The sequence below is a fragment of the Callorhinchus milii genome, unplaced genomic scaffold, assembly GCF_018977255.1.
Source record: "Callorhinchus milii isolate IMCB2004 unplaced genomic scaffold, IMCB_Cmil_1.0 Scaffold3, whole genome shotgun sequence".
Taxonomy (NCBI): Eukaryota; Metazoa; Chordata; class Chondrichthyes; order Chimaeriformes; family Callorhinchidae; genus Callorhinchus; species Callorhinchus milii.
In genome coordinates this window covers 42,490,857-42,511,942 of record NW_024704744.1, presented here as the reverse complement: position 1 = coordinate 42,511,942, position 21,086 = coordinate 42,490,857, and the positions used below count along the sequence as shown (strand labels likewise).

Sequence of the window (21,086 nt, the reverse complement as noted above, 5' to 3'; positions counted from 1 at the left end):
TACAAGGCACTGTTGATGACAGACCAGCTGGTCTAGATCATCATCAGGATTTGAAGGAGCAGTCAGAGGGAGCTGGGATTTTTTGTACTCGGCTCCTGTTAGCCCCACAAGTCTTGATGGATATGGTGGTCCTAGTGGACCAGCAATGAGAAGCTTGTCATACAGTGTTTGGAATGACAAGCCATGTAGGTTTAAATTATTATATATATAAATGACACTGACTTATGAATTGAGGGAACAAAGTCAAAAATTGCTAATGATATCAGATTGGAGGTGTAAAAAATTATGGCAAGAATTGTGGCAGAAGTGCATAGATAGACATGTAAGGTGGGCATTTAGGTGGCAGATGCAGTTCTATGTAGAAAAATGGGATGTCTTACATATTAGTAAGAGTAAGGAAAGAAAATAAATCTTAAAATGGTAAGATTTTAAACAGAGTATAGGAGCAGAGGTTCCTTGGTGTGTACATACATGGGTCATTAAAAGAAACTATGGAATCATAAAATAAAAGCAAACTAAAACCTGTACAGTTTTGGGAAAACTATTTTAACAAGGATATAAAAACAATGGAACGGTATGTCATACATTCACTAAAATACAATACAAATTTACATTTTTATAGTGCCTTCCATGTCAGGAGGACGGCCCAAGGTGGATGGTATAATGGTTGAACAGTTTCAGTTATGGCGAGATTTGCAAAGTTACCGCATTTTTCACTGTAACTGAGAAGGTTAAGGGGAGACCTGATAGAGGACGTTAAGATTATAAAGGATTTTGATTGGTAAAATAGCAGTAGATTATTTCCACTGGTAGATGAGTCAGTAATGAGAGGGATCTATTTAAGGTAATCATGAAAATAAACAAAGGGAATATTGGAAAAAGACCAGCAAGTGACCTGGTGCCAGTTTTCAACAAATAGGAGCGTTGGACCTACAAACTGTAGACGGGGTGTGCCTCTGAGTGAAATCTCTCCGACAGCATTGTGACAGTTTTCCATCTGGGGAAATGTTGTCTTTAAATTTCATTTTATTACTTATACGGTACAGTATATCAATGCATTGAGTTGGTATCACATTGCCTATGACTTCTTTTTGTTTTGTGTCTGTGGTTTGACACAAAAGCTGTAATAATCCTCTATAAACTACATTAAAATGACCAATTTGCAACACAATATTATTAATATAATCATTATATAATGCATGGCATAGTAATAAAAGAGCTCAAAGTAGTTTCATAATTCAAATTGTTCAACTTCGGAATTTCTGAATTCATCCTGTTCGATTATGTCTGGGTTTATGTATCACATGTGGTTTATTGTGCATAAGAGGCACTGAAGAGCAATATAATAAGGCTAGTCCACGAGGAATATAATAAGGCTAGTCCCCAAGTGTTTTAGGGATGAATTGACTAGGTCAGGCACTGTTGATGACAGCACAGCCAGCCTGCCTTGGAAGGACAGACCAGTCATTGGGGGCAGGGACTCTGCCCACTCAGCTCCTGTTAGCCACGCAAGCCAAAGTCCTAACTGGTAGGGTGGTCCTAGCTGGACAAGCAGCGGGAAAGCTTTCCAAACAGTGCTTGCAATGGCAAACTGTGGTTTTAGTTTTTTAAACTCCAGCAGTGTCCTAACGAACACTCTGAGGTCCTCAAGCCTTGGCTCTTGCCAGGCTACGCCTAATACTTTCCAGAATTAGGTAAGCAGGATGTGTCTCTCTAGGGAAAGAGTGAGCATTCCAATAAACACCTCTGGAATTTCCATATATAGTGGGATGCATAGAACTCAGTTTGGTTTGGATACTCTTAAGCATGGTGCTCGCCATTAATCTGGCGGATTGTCAGCCCAGGACACTGCATCAATCTGATGTTTCTACCTCTCACGTTGGTCTGCGTGCTTTTGTTTTCAATTCTTACAACTGATGGAAACTTTCCCCACATAAATCGTGTCTGGTTTCAAAGACAGCCCCCAGACTGATGAGAATATTCGGACCATTGCAAGGAAACCATTCAAGTGATAAGTAGTACCTTAGGCTTCCTGAATTAATGACTCTGTACTAGGCTCATTTTTAGCCTTTACATTTGGTGTATAAAAGGCCAATATTAACATGGTTCTATAATAAGAATGTAATTAGGCCTAAAATGTAACAAGTGAAATTAGTCTTGCTAGGTTTGTTACTATATGTGACTTCGCACAATATTGATGACAGAACTCAGCCTTAGATTTACCACCCTAGGTTGTCATAGTTGTCAAAGCGCTCCGGGACACTACCCTGCGTGAAGGGCGCTATATAAATGCAAGTTGTTGTTGCTGCTGTTGTTGTCAAACAGCTTAGCTCTATGTTGTGACTATGTGCATTGGGAACATTGGTGCCACTCAATTTGGAAGAATGAAATGGCAAAACAAATGTGTTTATTTAATTATATATTGCGATGATTTCTTTGCAAAATCTAAACTATTGCTGTTTGCCACACAAATCACACTTACCACACAAATCCAATGGAACCCCATGTAATGCACTTCATTATAATGCAGGATGGTTTATAGCATGATTGAAGTGTAGACCCCAACATTTACTTACCAAAGAAGGTCAGCAATGCACACTGAAAACTGTCTGGCATATTTCAAAATGCCAGTGAATGACCAATTTTATCTTGGGAATTTTTGGTTAGGACATTGGGAGAAACTCCCTTCTCTTTTCGAATACAGCCATGTGATCTTTAAAGTCCAACTTTAAAGTTGGTTGAATGTTTCATCCGAAGGACAAACCAGCAATTCTTTCCTGCTTTCTTTTTATTCTTCTTCAACTGTCTCCAGCTATATAAAAAAATAATCACCAGCACTTGGGTTATTTCATCTTCTTCCACCCTTTTCAATCTTGTGGTATGGGACTTGGCCCTTCACCTAGTTTGCTCAATAAAGAAAATCGAAACTTTATCTTAAGTTAAACAACCCTTTCTAAATGAAATTAGAAAATAGTCTTGCCTTAGATTCCATTCTTTTAATCTGAATTTAATTAACTTTAGATTTAAATTAAGATAGGAAATTGCCTTGGTTGTCATTGAGTTTTCTGGCATGTTTGATTTAAGACCATGCTTTAAGGTTCCACCTCTACCCTCGGCCTCCATCTAAACTGCACAATAGTAATTCCATTGTGTAGATGGGCCAGGGAATGTTTCATTAAGCCAAGTCTAATTTAATGATCCTCATTAGGTGAGGAAAGGACACGCTTGTGGAAAAAAATATCTAATCATTCTAATGTTCTGCAAAAGGGTTCTATTACTGTTTTAATCAAGTGCAAAGCAGCTCTAACCAATTCCTTACATGTTGCAAATTTAAGTTGTGTTAAGAGATGTTAATTGGAATTGAATTTAAACAGCCCAATCCTTCAAATTGTAAATTGTTCGTGCAACAAAGTTACAGCAAATACGTTATTGTGTGGTGGTTTTTAAATTTCCAACAGCAATTTATAATGTTATAGACATCAAGACTTTTGTTCAGTGAAAACCTTAAATATTGCTATTACTGTGAAAGATTTTATCTGCGTGGTTGTGCTTCACACCCGATTAATACAAATGAAGTCATTTAGCAGACAGTGCCTTGCGTCTCTTCATATGCCTCTATCAGGCTTTTTAATGATCAGGCAGTGAGGGGCTGAATTGTGTAAAAGTATTCAACTGATAGGCTACTGACCCAATGGATTTTTTTTATGCGGAGGTCTTTGGATTTTAGGAAAATAGTGCGGGTTCTGGAATCTATCTGTCTTGCAGATTCGCCCCATTTCTAATTAAAGATCTTGCATGCATTTTGTCACCTTGATACTTCATTAGTATAATCAGACTTTAAAGCTAACAATTTGTGTTTGTGTTCCAGTTGTATGGAGCCAATTCCACTTTTCCAAGACTGCTCTCTGAGATGGACTTTGCTGTGTGTGTGTGTGTGTGAGGGGATTTGAGGTAGCTCCTATATTTCTTCAAGTTATCTGATTGTACACTGACTTGAGGAGTTTATATCAAGAAAGCAGAATTAGCTACAGATTTGTGTGTTAGCGTCATCAATCTTGCAACCTGGGACGAACTGGAATCGTTATTGAGAAGGCATTATTTCTGATGCATACTGACTCTATATAAAAATGAATATGCAGTGCTAAATAGAGTAAATCACAGGATATTGCCTCTTAAGGGGTTTTCATCCTCGCAGTACTCATGTCAGCTATCGACATCCCAAGCCTGAAGCTAAATTTGTACCTTGTTTCTTTCACTTTTGTTTATCTTGCAAATGGTTTTGTAATGTTTCTAGCGTTTGGATGGAAAGCAATATTTTAATTCAAACATTCCTGGCCTTTGTTTTTAATAAATTAATAAATTACTTTTTTTTCAGTATTCGAGACACATGGGAAAAGAATATTGGTGTGCACTCTCTAATTCTGCCAGTAAACACCTGTCTAGAGCTGTTACTCATACTAGCTGCCAGCACTGCCTCTCTCCCTTCATCGCTGCGGAGTATGAACTCATTCAAGGTATGGCTTTCTATTTATCACTTTCATATATGGCCACTTCCACTTTTCATACGGAGAAACTATTTCCACTAGCGGGTGAGTCGGTAACCCGAGGACACTGACCTAAAATAGTTGTTAAAAGACACAGGGGTGGTGAGGAGAATATTTTTCACACAGTGAGTTGTTCAGATCTGGAAAGTCTTGCCTGAAAGGGTGGTGGAAGCCGATTCAATAACAACTTTTAAGAGAGAACTGGATAATTATTTGGGGAGAACAGGTTTGCAGGGCTACGGGGAGAGAGCGAGGGAGTGGGATTGATTTGAATAGCTCTTTTCAAAGAACCGGCACAAACACGATGGGCCAAATGGCCTCCTTCTGTGCTGTATAATTCTATGATTCTACAGTCAATTCACTTTACAGTATATTCTTTGAAGCGCTTTGAGACGTCTAGAAGACATGAAAAAGCTATATCAAATGCATGGATTATTGTGTTATATTCTATGATATATCGCCAGAAGTAGAAATGCTTTCTAAACCGGATGCTGATTCATCAATAGCTTAGCAAGCCCAGTACAAGCTGGTGTTTCTTTCGATACACACATTCTCCTACTGTGCACAGAGAGAAAAGACACTCTGATGGCATTATAATGGTGCAGAGTGTTTAATGTACTAACAGTTTGTGCCTTCGATTAACAGAAATTGACTTTCAGTCTGTGGTTCCTAGTGAGTTCATGTTCTGCGTTGTTGATGTGTTTCTGCACAGGGAGAGGGGAAGATTAATGACAGGGTAAATTGTCCCATGCTGCTTGTGCTGCCCTAGCGACTGCCTAGAGAATTGCATTGGCACAAGCTGGGAAGGAATCTCTGCCCTTCTGGCTTCGTGGTAGTGTATTGGATGGAGAGACGACCTAAAGAGGGCAAAAAGAAAGAAAATTAGGGTTTGGGAATTAGGGAATGCCTGGTTCTTGGTCTTTATGGACAGTTAAAAATAAATGCACTGGATTCCAAGTAATAGTCCAAAAATTCAAATACAAACAATAAACACAAAACCTCAATCCTTCAAAATAAATTCCTATACATAGACTGAACATTTTAGATCTATTTTTGATCTCAGAGTGCATAAGTATGTTTTTTTTGTATTGTTATGCAACACTACTCAAAATACACAACACTTTCCACTCCGAACTTGAAAAGGTTTCAAATTTATTTTCAGTTGACAGCCTCCTCTCTCCCTGTCCGCAATGCTCTCTCGGCTTTCAACCTTGCAGGTATTTTCCATTGGATCTTGATCACACGATTTACCTCTTTCCATCCTAACTTATACAACATCAATTCTATTTGGTATGAAGATCGGAGTGCCCTTTGTTAAAGTAAAAAATGTACAGCTCATCAAAATCACAGCCTTGGGCTTCATCAGTGTTTTTCAAACAACTGTGTTGGGGACCTTGAGCTCATAGTCTAGGCGGAAACTCCCAGTTCAGCGTTGGGGGAGCACATTGTGAGAGTTGCCATCCATCAAAATGAAAATATTTTTATTATATCTATTTTCACAAACAAGTAAAAGTTTATCATTTAACAAAGACCATTCAAAATAAAGAAAGAGATCTTATTCATTTGGTTGTCTTTTGTTGTAAAATAAAACCAAGTATCCATGTCAAACATTTTGTATATAGCCATAATTAGTCTTGAACCTCCTCTGTTTTGCTTGAAGTGGGAAAGGTGATTTATGTGTGGCATTGTCTGTCTGTGAACACTATGTCATTACATAAATTCAAAAGGCTCATTTATGCTTTAGCTAAACTTTGAGTGGCTTTTATCAAACACTGGCTGTGTTTTCAAGATGCTTGTCCTTGTATTCAAACCCCTCCACTGCCTCACCCGACATTACCTCTGTGATCTCCTGCCACTCTCCCCCTGTGTCCCAGAGTTCATCTGACTTGCCCTCGCCACCTGTAAAGTCTGCTTTAAGACCTTCCTTTTCGACTGCGTGTAGGTCATCTTCCCTCCCCCAACCCCCCTAGCTCGGGTTCCTCGTCAGCTGTGTAAAGCTCTTTGAGACATCCTCCCAACATAAAAGGTGCCATATAAATTTAAGTTGTCAGTGTTTTGAACATATGTATGTAAATCGACTGCCAAATTAGCCTGCAGAATACACAGTCACTACACTTTACAGTACATCATAAGTGGTTTGAGATGCCTTTCTGACACAAAAGGTGCTATATCTTATGTACGGTTTATTATTATTAATAAGTCGGGATTCCAAAGTGAACCCGTTTGGTCCATGTCTTGGTCTCACATTCACAAATGTAAAACTAAATGCTGGGTCTTTGCTTTCTTTTGATGTCAGGATGATCTGAAAATATGAGCCATGTTTATTTACTCTGCTTTCATTTACATTCACTGGTAACCCAGATTGCAATGGATTTGATTGTCTTTCGAGTTGTTTTTCTTCAGGAGATGCTGAACATGTACTAAAGTTAACTTGATACAGTAGTAGTTGCTTACGGTTAATCTTTGCTGAATTAATCTGAAATCCTCCTTGTTGACCATGCTCACAATACCTATGTATTTACATGAAAATCATGTTCGAAATAATGCACTTAAGTTGCAGTTTTGATATATAATAAAAAGTATTTCAGATTACAATACTGTCCTTATCCCTCTGGAAATCTCATGACTGTTTAATTGCTGTTTAGAATGGTTTCTGCAGGCAACTCAGGAGAATTACTTAGTTTAAATATTTTATCATGTTGCCTTTAAATTCAGTGGCAGGTATTCCATGGCCCTGGACATGATGACTGAAGATTATTTGCATTTGGAAATTGGGCTTCATTAAATTTGAATTTTAGAAAGTTTGCAATGTTGGGCCATTGTATCAAGATGAAGGCTGAGCCCTGTTTTTGGAGTTAATGAAATTCAAGCAACTCAGAGAGAGAACTTGCTGAGAGCTTCATCTTACGTGTAGTCTTTAAATTGTTAATTGCCATTTATTGACATAATTGTTCACTTCTTGGTTGTTTGTGGGATAGTATTGTGCGTAAATCAGCTTCTGCGATCAAATACAAAATACAGCCACTCCATGCTTTGCGATGGATCTCATAAACTAGGAAGGACCCAGGTTTCTTCCTGATGTGATCTGCTGATTTGAACTGTTGTCCTCAGTGTTCCTGGACTTAATCGAGGAAATTTAAGTCTAATTTCCTGCTCTGGATCACTATCTACAGTGGTAACCTTTGGTAGACCTTGACTAAAGACAGGATCAAACTGTTTTGATAGCCGATCATTCGTTCTGCCTCTCAAATGAAGAATAACTATTGTGCAGCAGTACCGCATCAGCATTTAGCATGTTTGAAAGAGAAAGGCAAAGGGGAGAAAATAAATAATAGAGCTCTGAGAAATTGGCATTATGAAATTACGGTATATTCCGTCTACTTACCTAGCAGAAAGTAGGAACCCGGTTGTTTTTCGGTTGCCAGATCGCTTTTCCTGGGGATAATAATCCCTTCCAAAAAAAATTTTAAAAAAAATTGATTTCGCCCATAAAGATATACAGTCAATTCACTTTACAGTATATTCTGTGAAGCGCTTTGAGATGTCTTGAAGACGTGATAACTTGCTACATCAAATGCAAAGATTATTATTTTAAAAATACACCTTTATGTACTGCTATTGTTGCAGAGTGCCACTGGAGATAGATGTCACAATTGCTCACATAACAATGTTCACTTTATTTTCAATTGATCTCATTCTGTGAATGAGACATTTATGTGACTGGAACTATATCAAATGTCATTTGTTTATAGCATCTTCAAAATGTCTCAAAGTACTTCATAGGATTTGCTGCAGAGTATATGTATGTGTTGTAGTGACAGTATTTTCTAGGCAAATGCAACAGCCAATTAGCACACAGTAACTGCTCAAAGAGCAATGAAATGAGTTACCAATTTTATTTGGTAGATTGTTGGCGAGAACACAGAGATTCGCTTCTCTATCGAACAGTGCCATGGGAACATTAATGTCCACCTAAACAGGAGAAAGGGACCTCAGTTTAATGTCTCATCTGATAAACAGCGTCTGTCACAGTGCAGTGCACCCCAGGAATACACTGGAGAGTCAGCCTCGACTGCGAGCTCAGTCTCCACATGGGCTTCTAACTCGCCTTCTAACTCAGAGGCTGACCTGAGCAAGGCTGACAATCAAATGTTCTTCTTGACTGTCTCTATAGATTATACTGAGGCTTATGATATGAAGCTATTAATGTGGCATTTATCCCTCAGTGAAGGTTAATGTCCACTTTGCTATACTCAAATTCATAATTTCATTGAACTAAAGTTAAGCATTGATTAATTTAGAGATAAGTACTCTTTTCATTTCCAGTAACAGCATAATTTCTCTAGAAATGTCATCTTTCTCTGTTGTACTTTCCTCTCTGTTAAATGGATGCGCTATTAAAATAACTCAATTGAGTTATGTATTTTGGTGTGTAATTGTAAGTGTTATATAACCACCTTATGTAAGCTTCAGATGTTTTCAGTAATTAGAAATTTAGGGTCTAAAGTCATCATTCTCAGCGGGTTTCAATTATCTCGTACTTTTCTATCCGTCCTATAGAGTTCTGTAGCTCAGTGGTTAGAGCATTCGCCTTGCAAGCGAGAGTTCTGGGTTTGATTCCCGGCTAGTCGAAACCTTGGGCAAGTTTCCTTACTCCACACTCCTGATAATAATCCCTCAAGAAAAAAAATTATAATTTGGTCACTCACTCCACAACTGTTTGTGGGACACTGCTGTGCGCAATTGGCTGCTACGTTTCGCCGACAAATATACAATCGATACACTTTGTGGAGTCCTGTAGCTCAGTGGTTAGAGCACTCGCTTTGCAAGTGAGAGACCTGAGTTCAATTCCAGACAGGGCGAAACCTTGGGCAAGTTTCCTTATTCCACACGCCTAATAATAATCCCTCCAAAAAAACAAAAAAAAACAATAATAAATTGGTCATTTTCAATCTACGACTATTTGTGGGACATTGCTGTATGCAATTGGCTGCCGCGTTTGCCCACAAATATACAATCAATTCACTTTACAGTGTGTTCTGTGAAGCGCTTTGGGACGTCCTCCCGACGTGAAAAGTGCTATATCAAATGCAAGGATTATTATTATTATTTACAGTATATTTTGTGAAGCGCTTTGAGACGTTTAGAAGAAATGAAAAGCACTATATCTAATGCAAGGATTATTATCATTGAGTTGACATGTGGTTGAGTTTCAGTAAAGCTCATTGTTGCTCAACAGCCTGTGTTTTTTATTGTATTTGTGCATGAATGTAACATAATCTTTGTGATATTTGTGACCGAAATGATCAAAATGGGAGTAATGGAATGGGGAGTTTAATAATAATCCTTGAATTTGATATGGCATCTTATTAATTGGTCGAACTGGCTCAAAGTGGTTTATGGGATTTACTATAGAGTGCAGTGACTGTGCATTTGTAGGCAAATTTATAAGTGTATTTGTAGTTTATCAAAAGCTTTGATATTGACCCTAATGATGCTATGGGGAAGTGGAGTTTTGTGCTTATCATGCAAGCGAGTGAATTATTTAAAATATATAAGTTAGTGGAAATTGAAGTTGCTGTATTCGTTGCAAACTTGCATGCACTGACACTGTCCAATACACGAATCAGGACTCCCTGCAGACCATAAACTGCAATGTTTCTGTGTAGACATTTTATATGGCAACAGGAATTAGACTATACAGCCATCAAGAAACCTGGACAGGTTAGTGCTTTATTTCTCTGGAGATGAAGTGTTTGCGAGAGGATCTGAAAGAGGTGTTTAAGTTATGAAGGGATTCGATAATAATACTTACATTTGATATAGTGCCTCCACATCGCGAGGTCATCTTAGTATGCTGAAGAGGATACACTGTAAAGTGTAATGACTGCATTTTGTAGGCAAATGTTGTAGCCAGTTTGCACACAGCAATTCCCCACAAATTGCCCTTGAAGTCAATGGACAATTTTTATATGAGGGATTGTTGGCCCAGACACCAGGAGAAACTTCCTTTTCTTTTCAAATAGTGCCATGGAATCCACCTGATCCAGGCAGAATCTCAATTTCACGTCAACCAAAGGACAACACCTTCAACAATGTAACACCCCCGCCACTGCATTGGAGTGTCCACGTAGACGATGAGTGCAAAGTCCATGTGGGGCTTGAACCCACAACTTTCTGACTCAGAGGTGAGAGTTCTACTAACTGGGCCAGGCAGACACCACAGCTAGAGGTAATTTCTCTCTCCTTCTGGGAGCGAGCAAGAGAGGTATATAAAGCAGTTTCTACTTGTTGGTAAGTCCAACCACCACAACAACAAGATTACATTTGTATAGCGCCTTTAATTAATTAATTAATTAATCCTTGCATTTGATATAGCGCTTTTCACGTCGGAAGGACGTCCCAAAGCGCTTCACAGAACACACTGTAAAGTGAATTGACTGTAAATTTGTGGGCGAACGCGGCAGCCAATTGCGCACAGCAATGTCTCACAAACAGTCGTAGATTGAAAATGCCAATTTTATTATTGTTTTTGGTTTTGGAGGGATTATTATTAGGCGTGTGGAGTAAGGAAACTTGCCCAAGGTTTCGCCCTGCCTGAAATTGAACTCAGGTCTCTCACTTGCAAAGCGAGTGCTCTAACCACTGAGCTACAGGACTCCACGTTGGGAGGATGTCCCAAGGCGCTGGGACCTTGGGATGAGCCCATAACAAGGGGCACAAATTCAAGATAGCCAGTAACAGATCAAAAAAGTAGTTTTGGAGGAATGTCTTTCACAGAGGGTGGTGAAAATATGGAACTCACTAATAGAAGATGTGGTTGAAGGAGAAAGAAACAACACATTTAAGAGGAAACTAGATGTATACATGAGGGAGAGGGGAATAGAGGGGTATGGGAGGAAGATAGGGACTAGGAGCCTTATGTGAAGCATAAACACCAGGACAGTCTAGTTGGGCTTGTTTCTATGCTGTACAATCTGTTTAATTCTGTGTAACTCTATGATCTAAGTTCTGGCCTGAAAACAGGAAATTCACTCTAAATAAATAATAATAAATAATCCTTGCATTTGATATAGCCCCTTATCACGACATGTTCAAGATGTCTCAAAGTGCTTCACAAAATATGCTGGAAAGTGAATTGACTGTATATTTTGCGGGCGAAACGTGGCAACCAATTGCGCACAAATAGTTGTGGACTGAAGTGACCAATTCATTATTATTATTTGTTTGAAGAAATTATTGCCTCCAGAAAAGCGATCCGCCAATCAACTAAAAACTGGGTTCCTACTTACTGCTGGGTAAACAGGCGAGTAGAGTAAGGAAACTTGCCCAACATTTTGCCCTGTGGGAATTGAACCCAGGTCTCTAATTTGCGAGGCGAGTGCTACAGGACTCCAAGGTATATTTTTGCAATGATTACCATGAGAATTGATTATTATTTTGACACAGATACTTCTAGTGATTATATTGGAGAGTTGGATATCTCTCTTGCTTGCTCCCAGAAGGAGAGAGAAATTACCTCCAGCTCTGTGTTAGGAGAAATGGAAACAATAACCAACAAAAGGCTATCTGGACTGTAAGGATAGGCATGCTTCATGGGAACTGGGTACAGGAGGGAAATGTTGCATTCTACAAAATGTACTTGCCCTTGTATAGCAATATCACTGCCTAATAATTTACAAAAGCAATAATTCATCTGTACAATATCAAACTTCAGGATAATCAGTAGAAAAGATGTTATGAAAAGTATTGCTTCGTGCAAGTTCAGTACTCATTTTGCTTCCTATGACTTGTGCTACATTCCTACTCCCCAAGCTACCTTTTCACTTGCTTGTATACCAGTCTCATATCTGTAATGCACTTATCTATCACTCATCCAGTTTGCCATCACACACTGCGGTCTCTGGTTTTAGTGATCTATCCACCAACAACCCCAGTTCCCTCTTTTGTTATGTCCTGAGGTCTGATACCATTTAGTTTATATTCCCACTGATTATTGTCTATCCTCAATCTAATTACTATGCAATTATCCACTTAATTGTAAACAGACGTATTAAAATTAATGGAGGCAGTGAAAACTGTCAAATGTACTGGCATTGTCTATTCATAAACATAAATTTATGGTAATAATTTCAACACAAATTGTCCAGTAAGCAAAATATTTATGTACATATTTCAGAGGTAATTTTTCTTCAATGTGACATCTGTGACAGCATGTTCATTAAATTGATTATGACTCTTATTGTTCCCTCTTGCTGTATCCTGGTGTCATGCTTTTACTTTTTGTGGGGAAGAGGTAGAAGCTTTGGAATGGCTATGGCGGTCACAGATAAAATTGATCATTCACTTCAAGGTTGTTTGTGGGGCATTGATGTGCACAAATTGACTGCCGCACTTGCCTCCAAAATGCAGTCACTACACTTACCAGTAAAATTCTGAAGTGCTTTGAGACATCTCGATGACATGATAAAGTACTATATCAAATACCAGGATTATTATTGTACGCACAGTAGTTGGGGAGTAATTCTTCAACAACAACAACAACTTGGATTTATATAGCGCGCTCTACGTCAGACGGTGTCTCAGAGCGCTTTACAGTAACGGATTCCGGGGCCGAGCCAGGGGGAGGAAGGTGACCAAAAGCCCGGTCGAAAAGAAAGGTCTTCATCAGAGATCTGAAAATAATAATAATAATCCTTGCGTTTGATATAGTGCTTTTCACGTCAGGAGGACGTCCCAAAGCGCTTCACAGAATACACTGTAAAGTGAATTGACTCTATATTTGTGAGCGAACGCGGCAGCCAATTGCGCACAGCAATGTCCCACAAACAGTCGTAGATTGAAAATGACCAATTTATTATTGTTTTTGGTTTTGGAGGGATTATTATTAGGCGTGTGGAGTAAGGAAACTTGCCCAAGGTTTCGCCCTGCCTGGAATTGAACTTGCAAAGCTCTAACCACTGAGCTACAGGAAAATGGGAAGGGAGGGAGCAAGACGAAGGGAGTGAGGAAGGCAGTTCCAGAGCCTCGGGGCATAGTGGCAGAAGGCACGGCCGCCGAAGATGGAGCGGAGGACTCGGGGGACGAGGAGAAGGCCAGACCCGGAGGAACAAAGTCAACGGGTACTGTTATGAGGAGAGAGGAGGTCAGAGAAGTAGGGGGGTGCAGAGGAGTGCAGGGACTTGAATACGAGGGTGAGGATCTTGAAATCGATCCTCACTGGGATAGGCAGCCAGTGCAGTCTGGCAAGGTGATCGGGGAGCCGAGTTTCGTGTGGGTGAGAATGCGGGCGGCAGAGTTTTGAAGGATTTAAGTTTTATGGATGGTAGTGGATGGGAGACCGGCGAGGAAGGCGATAGAATAGTCCAGCCAAGAGGTGACAAAGGAATGGGCCAGAGTTTCAACGGCTTTTGGGGAGAGGTACTGACAGAGACGGGCGATGCGACGGAGGTGGAAGAAAGCGGTGCTGGTGAGGGACCGGACGTAGGGGAAGAAGGATAATTGGGGCACCGAACCTGACGCCTAGGTTGTGTGTAGATTCGGAGAGTTTTAGGGGGAGATCGGGTAGGTGGAGGAGGTGAGAGCTGTGAGATTTTAGACATTGACGAGTGCCAAAGAGTATGGCTTCCGTCTTGTCAACGTTCAGCTGAATGAAATTTGGCTCATCCAGCCCCTGAGATCTGACAGGCAGGCTGACAGAACATCAGGGGACTGGGGGTCGCAAAGAGAGGTGGAGAAATAGAGTTGGGTGTCGTCTGCATACATGTGGAAATGTACCCCATGTGACCGGGTGAGAGCGGGAGGAGAAGCCGTTTGTGCAGATGTACTGCTGGCGGTTTGTGAGGTAGGATTCAAACCAGGCGAGTGCGGTCCCACTGAGGTGGATGACCGCTTCGAAGAGGGAGTGGGAAGAGGTGTGCGCGAAGTTGGTTGAACATCAGCTATTTTCCTCTTCTCTATCAAAGTGATTCACAGTGAAGTAAACAAAACTTTCCTGTTTTGCATATCAGCAAAAGCTGCTGTTCAAATGTGCGCAAAGCTGGAAATGAAATTGGTGGCGACCTGATGACATGGGATTCGGACTTTGTTTTAGTGGGAAGCTGAAATGACTGACATCCAGGGCATTACGATATTGTCGCTGCCATTTCCTGCTTTGCACATGTAAGAACAAGAAATTGTGTGTAAGTTATATATAATTTATATAATTGTATATATAAGGCCCTTCATGCAGGTTAGTGTCTTGAGCAAACTTGCTGCCTGCGTGGCAGTTAAACGCTCTGCGACACTGCCCTACGAGATTGAGTGCTATTTAAATTCAAGATATTGTTGAATGAGGTCAGGAGTTCAACCGCGTTATAATGAAATTGGCAATATAGTAAAACGGGTCTGCACTGTACTCTGAAAACCCCTTTTGTCTTGCTCCTCTCTCTGCCATCAATGGCAGAAACCTGACTTTTCAACCATGTCTTTGGTCGACTCTATTCCATAGTGTCTTCATGTTTTGAGTTGTTTTTCTAAATGAAAAGTGCTATATAATTGGAAGTCATTCTTATATCTCCTCTCTTGAGGTTTTCTGGGCATAACATGTGTCCTTTGATCCTTTCTAAATGAGTCTAGCCAGTGTCTGTAGGTTATTGCACTCTCGCCTAACCCTAATGTGTATTTCCTGAATGGATCACTGAATATTAATACAATAAATACAAATTTACTTATATATAGTGCCTTTCATGTTGGGAGGACAAACCCAATGTGCTTAATAGTCCTGGCTTGGTATCTGAGCTGGGGATGGGAGCTGAGCAGGGGTGAAGAGGGGTCACCGAAGGCATGATCAAGGGTCTTGAGATGAACCTTGAAAGACGTGAGGATGGAGGTGAATTGGAGGGATGGATAATCAGGCTCAAGAGCCCTGACTAATCTTAATCTATCCTTTAGTCCAATCATTGTCATCCTCGCTGCCTCTCAGCTGAGATCAGCTAACTCAGCACAGCCCATGGAAGAGGTGTGGAGAGGGAGATATAGTAACTTCATGATATGAATGTGCAATGTCACACAGTACATGGTGGATTGAGGAGCCCAGGTCTGTTTTCATAATTTTACTCAAGTTTGTCAAGAATGTTATTACCAAAAGTATCAATTGTTCATTTCAACTGTATAAATGCAATCACAGCAATTGAAAGAAGCACATTTTCATAAAACAAAGTAAGATCAGAAGGATGAATTATTTTGTGGTTCAGAATTCAATCTAATTACACTATGTTATTTGATGCTCTCATCAAATGAATGCCCCATACCCAGCTTCTCACGTCTAACATAAATCTATAATTTCACAGCAAAATTGTTTTTAAATTTTGTTTCCCCACTGCCCTCAAAATGTAATATTATGAATGTTTAAATTGAGTTTCATTGTACAACTGAGTAAAATATGCATCACTGCCTAAATCTATTTTGTTCAGAGCTGCAGGAGCATAAAAAATAATTTACTTTCTTGCAGCTCATGTTCTTAAATAACAAGATTTTAAAGAAGTTAAGGGAATATTTAAAGGAATAAGATCTCATCAGCTTTTGTTTCTTTGGGTACCTGTAACTCAATATGTGTTACAGAAACCTGTCATACAAGTCTGGGAAGAAGAATCATAACACCATAAAGACCTAACCACCAAGAGTAAAATATCACAACGCTGACTTTGGTGGCTATAATTTTTTTTTGTGAATCTATCATTTAATATAATTAGCCACGTATGAATGATGACCTTTTCATATATGTCATTAGCAGGTCCAGTAAATCATTCAGATGGCTCTTGTTATAGGTGGTGATGGTGCTGCAGGAGAGGGAGAGACAGAGAGCTGTCCTTTTGTTACACCCGCTGCTGTGATAACTCTTTGGTTGCTGTATTGGTGTTCAAACCTGTGATTTTTTTGCAATTGGAAGTTAAAAGAATCATGAAAGGGATTTCAAATGTATAGAATACATCTTGACTGATTCCCTCTCCTCCACCCCCTTCCTCCATCCCATATTAATCAAAAATATGGATCATCTGTTCAAGAACATAAGGGAAGCAGGGAACAAAGAAAGTCCAGCCAGCCTTTCAAACCTCCACAGGCTAATTTACTCTAACTCCTGGTGAAGTCTGCTTTGAGATTCTCTGAACCCTAAAGTCATTCAAGCTTATTATTCTTCCATCCTTATTTCTAACACTCAAACCCAAGTCTCTAAGTTATCTTAAGACTTCATAAGATCACAAAATTTATTTGGTTGAAGAAGACCCTTCGGCCCATCTGATCTCATCCCTCCAGAACACTCACCCTATTGTCGCCCCATTACAGGATCAAGTACTTTATAAATAATTCCAGTTATCCAGGTCTCAACCACGCTTCCTGACAACATGTTCCAGTTGTTAATTACCCTCCGGGTAAAGGAACAACTTCCTGGTGTATCTCCGAAATCGCTCTTCTCTCAAGAAGTCAACAAGAATCGTCTTCTTTCAAGACTAAAGAGCCCTTAAGACAGGTTCTTTTAGAAATGTACTTCCACGGTTCTTTTAACCTTGTCATAAAACAAATCATGAGCTTGAACACCAGTGCAGCAACAAAAATATAGAAGTTGTGAAAAATTCTTAATTTTTGGCTTAACTTGTGAGCTGGTTTCCTATAGTACTCAAAAAGAACCTTAGGAATCTGTTTCCAAATTAAGACTGAATTTATGAATTTTCCAAAATTATGTACAATCTTAAATATTAAGACAGTGGTCTTCAAGTTAAGACCATGTAGAATTTGAGGCCGCTCATCTCACTCCCTTCGCAATAATTTCCTCCTCCCATTCCCTTACTCATTTTGGGCTCAGTAGCTTCAACATCCAGGAAATGTGTTCTGTGCTGTATTTGTTTACCTGTTTGCACCAATAATAAATAATCTCTGAATTTAATATAGCGCTTATCACGTCATTGAGACATCTCAAAGCACTTAGTGGAATATATTCTAAAGTGGATTAACTGTGTATTTTGTGGTCGAAATATTTACTCTATCCTCCAAAACTGTTCTCGAGCAGATTCTTTATTCTCCCTATTGTCTATGAGCTGACTTTTCTCTCTCTACTTGTTCCTGGTGCAGCCTTCTCCTTGATTTAAGTGAAGTCCCTAATGTCAGTCCATTAGTTCTACTAATCTGTCAAAGCTGTGAAAGAAAATTTACAGATCTTGACGGAGAGAACAGTGACCTTGGCAGAAGTAATAAGTAAAAAGAAGCAGAACCCATGTACGCACAGACACACTTTAGTGACCTCAAACAGAATTATTCAATTATCTGGATACTTGCGATTCTGATTAAAATGGTCCCCGTTGAAATGTTTAAATTGGATGGTTATGTGAATCCATATTGTATCTGTTACCTTGCGGATTCTAAAATAATTTTGGAGTCACTTTGATGAATTGTGTTCCTGTAAAGTTCTCAGTGTATCATTTGCTGTTCTGAGTGGCTGAGCAATGAACGACCACACTTATACCCAGGGCCTTGGGACATCCTCCCGACGTGAAAGGCGCTATACAAATGTAATCTTGTTGTTGTTGTACACGAGTTGCACCCTGCTTTTGCTGATCATAAAAAGCTAATTTGAAGGTGCAACCTACTCATCAGATTGAAAATGCATTTTGATGCAAACTGAGACGAGTGCAATCCCATTGATGTATCTCTGCCAGGTTAGTGGAAACATTAATCTGCCTGGTCGCCACTGTGCTATTAGTTCGCCCAGTCCTCAACATCTCTCCAAGGGCACAGTGCCTCTGGACCCTATGATGAATCTGTGCCGAGGAGCCTTCAAGCCCTTGCTCTGGGTTTTGAGCTACCTTTGCACTATAAAAATGAATATAGCGATGAAAGATGCACATCCTGGCTGTTGGATTCCCTCCATGCCACCATCAGTAGCTGAGCCTTCAGTCACAATGCTCCTAAATTGAAACTCACTCCCTCTAACCCTCTGTCTCACTCCACCTCTCGGTATCTGTCATTAAATACCACTTTACAACCTACCCACCTGTTTGCTGCAATTACGGTTGCCTCCCCCTTGTTCTGTGGCAGATCACGATTGTGTAAAGTACTTCAAGATTTTATGCTATGTGAAGAGCGTTATGTAAATACAAGTTGTTGTTTCTGACTTAAGATAAGCTCCATTGCACGTGATGTGAACTATAAACCCAGGAGGTTTGGGGTAGTTCGCAGAAAAAAATTATATGGATATGATACAACAGCAGCAACAACTTGCATGAAAAGCTTCAACTATAAAAATAAACCTGAATGAACTGAAGAATTGACAATGGAATGTTTTTCCATGTAAGCTCTTGGATACCAGATGGAATTTGGTTTAGATTTAAATGTAACAGTGTCTAATGCCAATTCATTCAACGTCCTTTAAGAAACATTCAGGGTGACCACTGCTGATCAGTGAGCATATGCTTAGAAAGTACAAAGCGTGTGAGAGTCAGGATCAGTCTCTACTGCAATGGTCGCATAAGCTGCTGATTCTCACTCCAAGCTCACAAGTGAAGAATGGCCATTCGCTCAAATACCAGTGAGCTGCTGGTGTTCATTGAACAGTACCACAGCATGAGTCAGCACCCTGAGAAGGTAGAGGGCGGAAAGAAAGAGAAATAATAAATGGCAATTCAGGGATGTTTTTTTCCTTGTGTGGGAGATAACAAATCTGCTGTCAGTGAGGGGAATAAAAGGACCGAGGGCACAGCCCAGAACGAGGCGGTGCGTACTACAGTGGGGGGGGAGAAGATCAGCGGACTGAAATGTTATGAGAGGAACAGAGTCTCTGGTGATTTCACCCCATTGGATAGCAGCCCTTTCTGTTTGCACATGAAAGCTGAACTCCTGTCAAAGCACAAAGAAGGCAGCACCCCGGGTTAACCTTAACATTTCATACTTTAAAAGCCTGATTAGGTTTTGAGATTAGGTTTCAGATTTTCTTTTTTTTACAAAAATCACCAGCTGTTAAACCGGTCAAAATAGCAATCGCATGTCAAGTGGTAGCAGTTAAAATAAATAAAACCAGATAACTAACAAACAATTTTGCACTGAACATTTTAGTTCTCTGTATTGAGCTTACATCTATTGTGTGACTCAAAACTCATCTTTATAATGAAAACGACTTCTCCAGCTGTCATCCCACATAAATTATGCAGTGCTCATTATCTGTGTTTGAAGTCTGATTGTGAACCATCATTGGTCTGTACACGATGCACAACTGTAAAGACTTTGGAGAAGTTCTTCCCATTGTTTGGGACATCGTAACCACCTTGATGCTTGAGCTTCAACCAACAGCAGTGCACAAAGTGACACACTCTCCCTTTTCTAAGACACATTATGCTCTTAATGATACTTAAATAGGATCTTAAATTTCAGAAGTTACTGCATATATATTATAAATCCCATTAAACTATGCAAATTGCTTCATTTTTGAACAATGAGTAACTTGCATTGAAAGCAGGTACATTTAAACCTATAATATGTCATCCTACTCACAACGGTTGAAATTAGCTTTTGTTGTTCACTTTTACAGGCGTATTATTGTCATTACATTTGTCAGTAATACAGTCGAGATGTGTCAGATTCAATAAGCGCTTAATAACCTGACCCAATTTGACTTAAATAAATAATAATCCATACATTTGGTATAGCGCCTTCATGTCAGGCATAAGTCCCAAAGTAACAATGCAGGATATACTGTAAGGTGGAGTGACTGTGTTTTTGTGTGTGAACACACCAGCCAATTTACACACAGCAATTTGCTACAAACAGCCATAATGTGAATGACCAATGTTACTTCTGGATTATTGGCCAGGATATCAGAAGAAACTCCTTTCTTTTTTTTAATATTGCCATGGCATCTTTAACATCCACCTGACCAGGCAGGCAGGAGCTCAGTTTAACGTCTTATCCGAAGGGCAGCACCTCCATCAAGACAACAGCACTGCACTGAAGTGTCAGCCTTGACTATAAGAGTTTCAAGTCCTGACTTGGGGCTTGAACTATAACCTTCTGACTTAAGCAGGAGTGCTACCAACTGAGCCAGTCTGACTTATGTAACAGCTGCCTTCTTTCATCTCAAGAGTGCCTAGACTCCAGTGATTCTTAAAAATACTATGTCAAAAGTTACAGAGAAAAGGGACATGGACACACAGTGTTCACAAATAATATTACGAGAAGATAACCCCTTCTAGCAACCACTCTGCAACCCTTGTCAACTTACAGATCAATAGAATGTCAATTAGGTTACAGCTGCTGGACTCCCAACACATTGGGGCTGACTTGAAAGAAAAGGCAACAACTGCTCAAATGATTCTTTCTATCATGCACTGATTAAGTACAAAACCATTTTTCTGACTGGGAGTGTTGTTACTGCTGGTAGGAAACTGAATACAGACCGAGATAGCTATGAAAAAGCTTGATGGTTAGCAGGAGTTGAGGTTTCACCTCATTTTAAACACCATCTATGAATAGTTGGGAAAGATGCCAACCCAACACCAGATGACCTGAGCTGTGCAG

The 21,086-nt window shown here is 39.8% G+C and overlaps 1 protein-coding gene across 3 annotated transcripts in view; it reads left to right on the top strand.

The window, feature by feature from the left end:
- ube3d (ubiquitin protein ligase E3D) overlaps positions 1-21,086 on the top strand; it is an 89,770-nt gene that overhangs the window by 51,955 nt on the left and 16,729 nt on the right. For 2 of the 3 annotated variants that reach the window (XM_007905061.2, XM_007905058.2), the window contains exon 9: positions 4,376-4,514. In XM_007905061.2, coding sequence (XP_007903252.2) covers positions 4,376-4,514 — 139 coding nt within the window. Of the gene's footprint in view, positions 1-4,375; positions 4,515-10,570; positions 10,674-21,086 lie in introns of those variants that run through there. The other variant, XM_007905060.2, reaches the window with a different exon arrangement.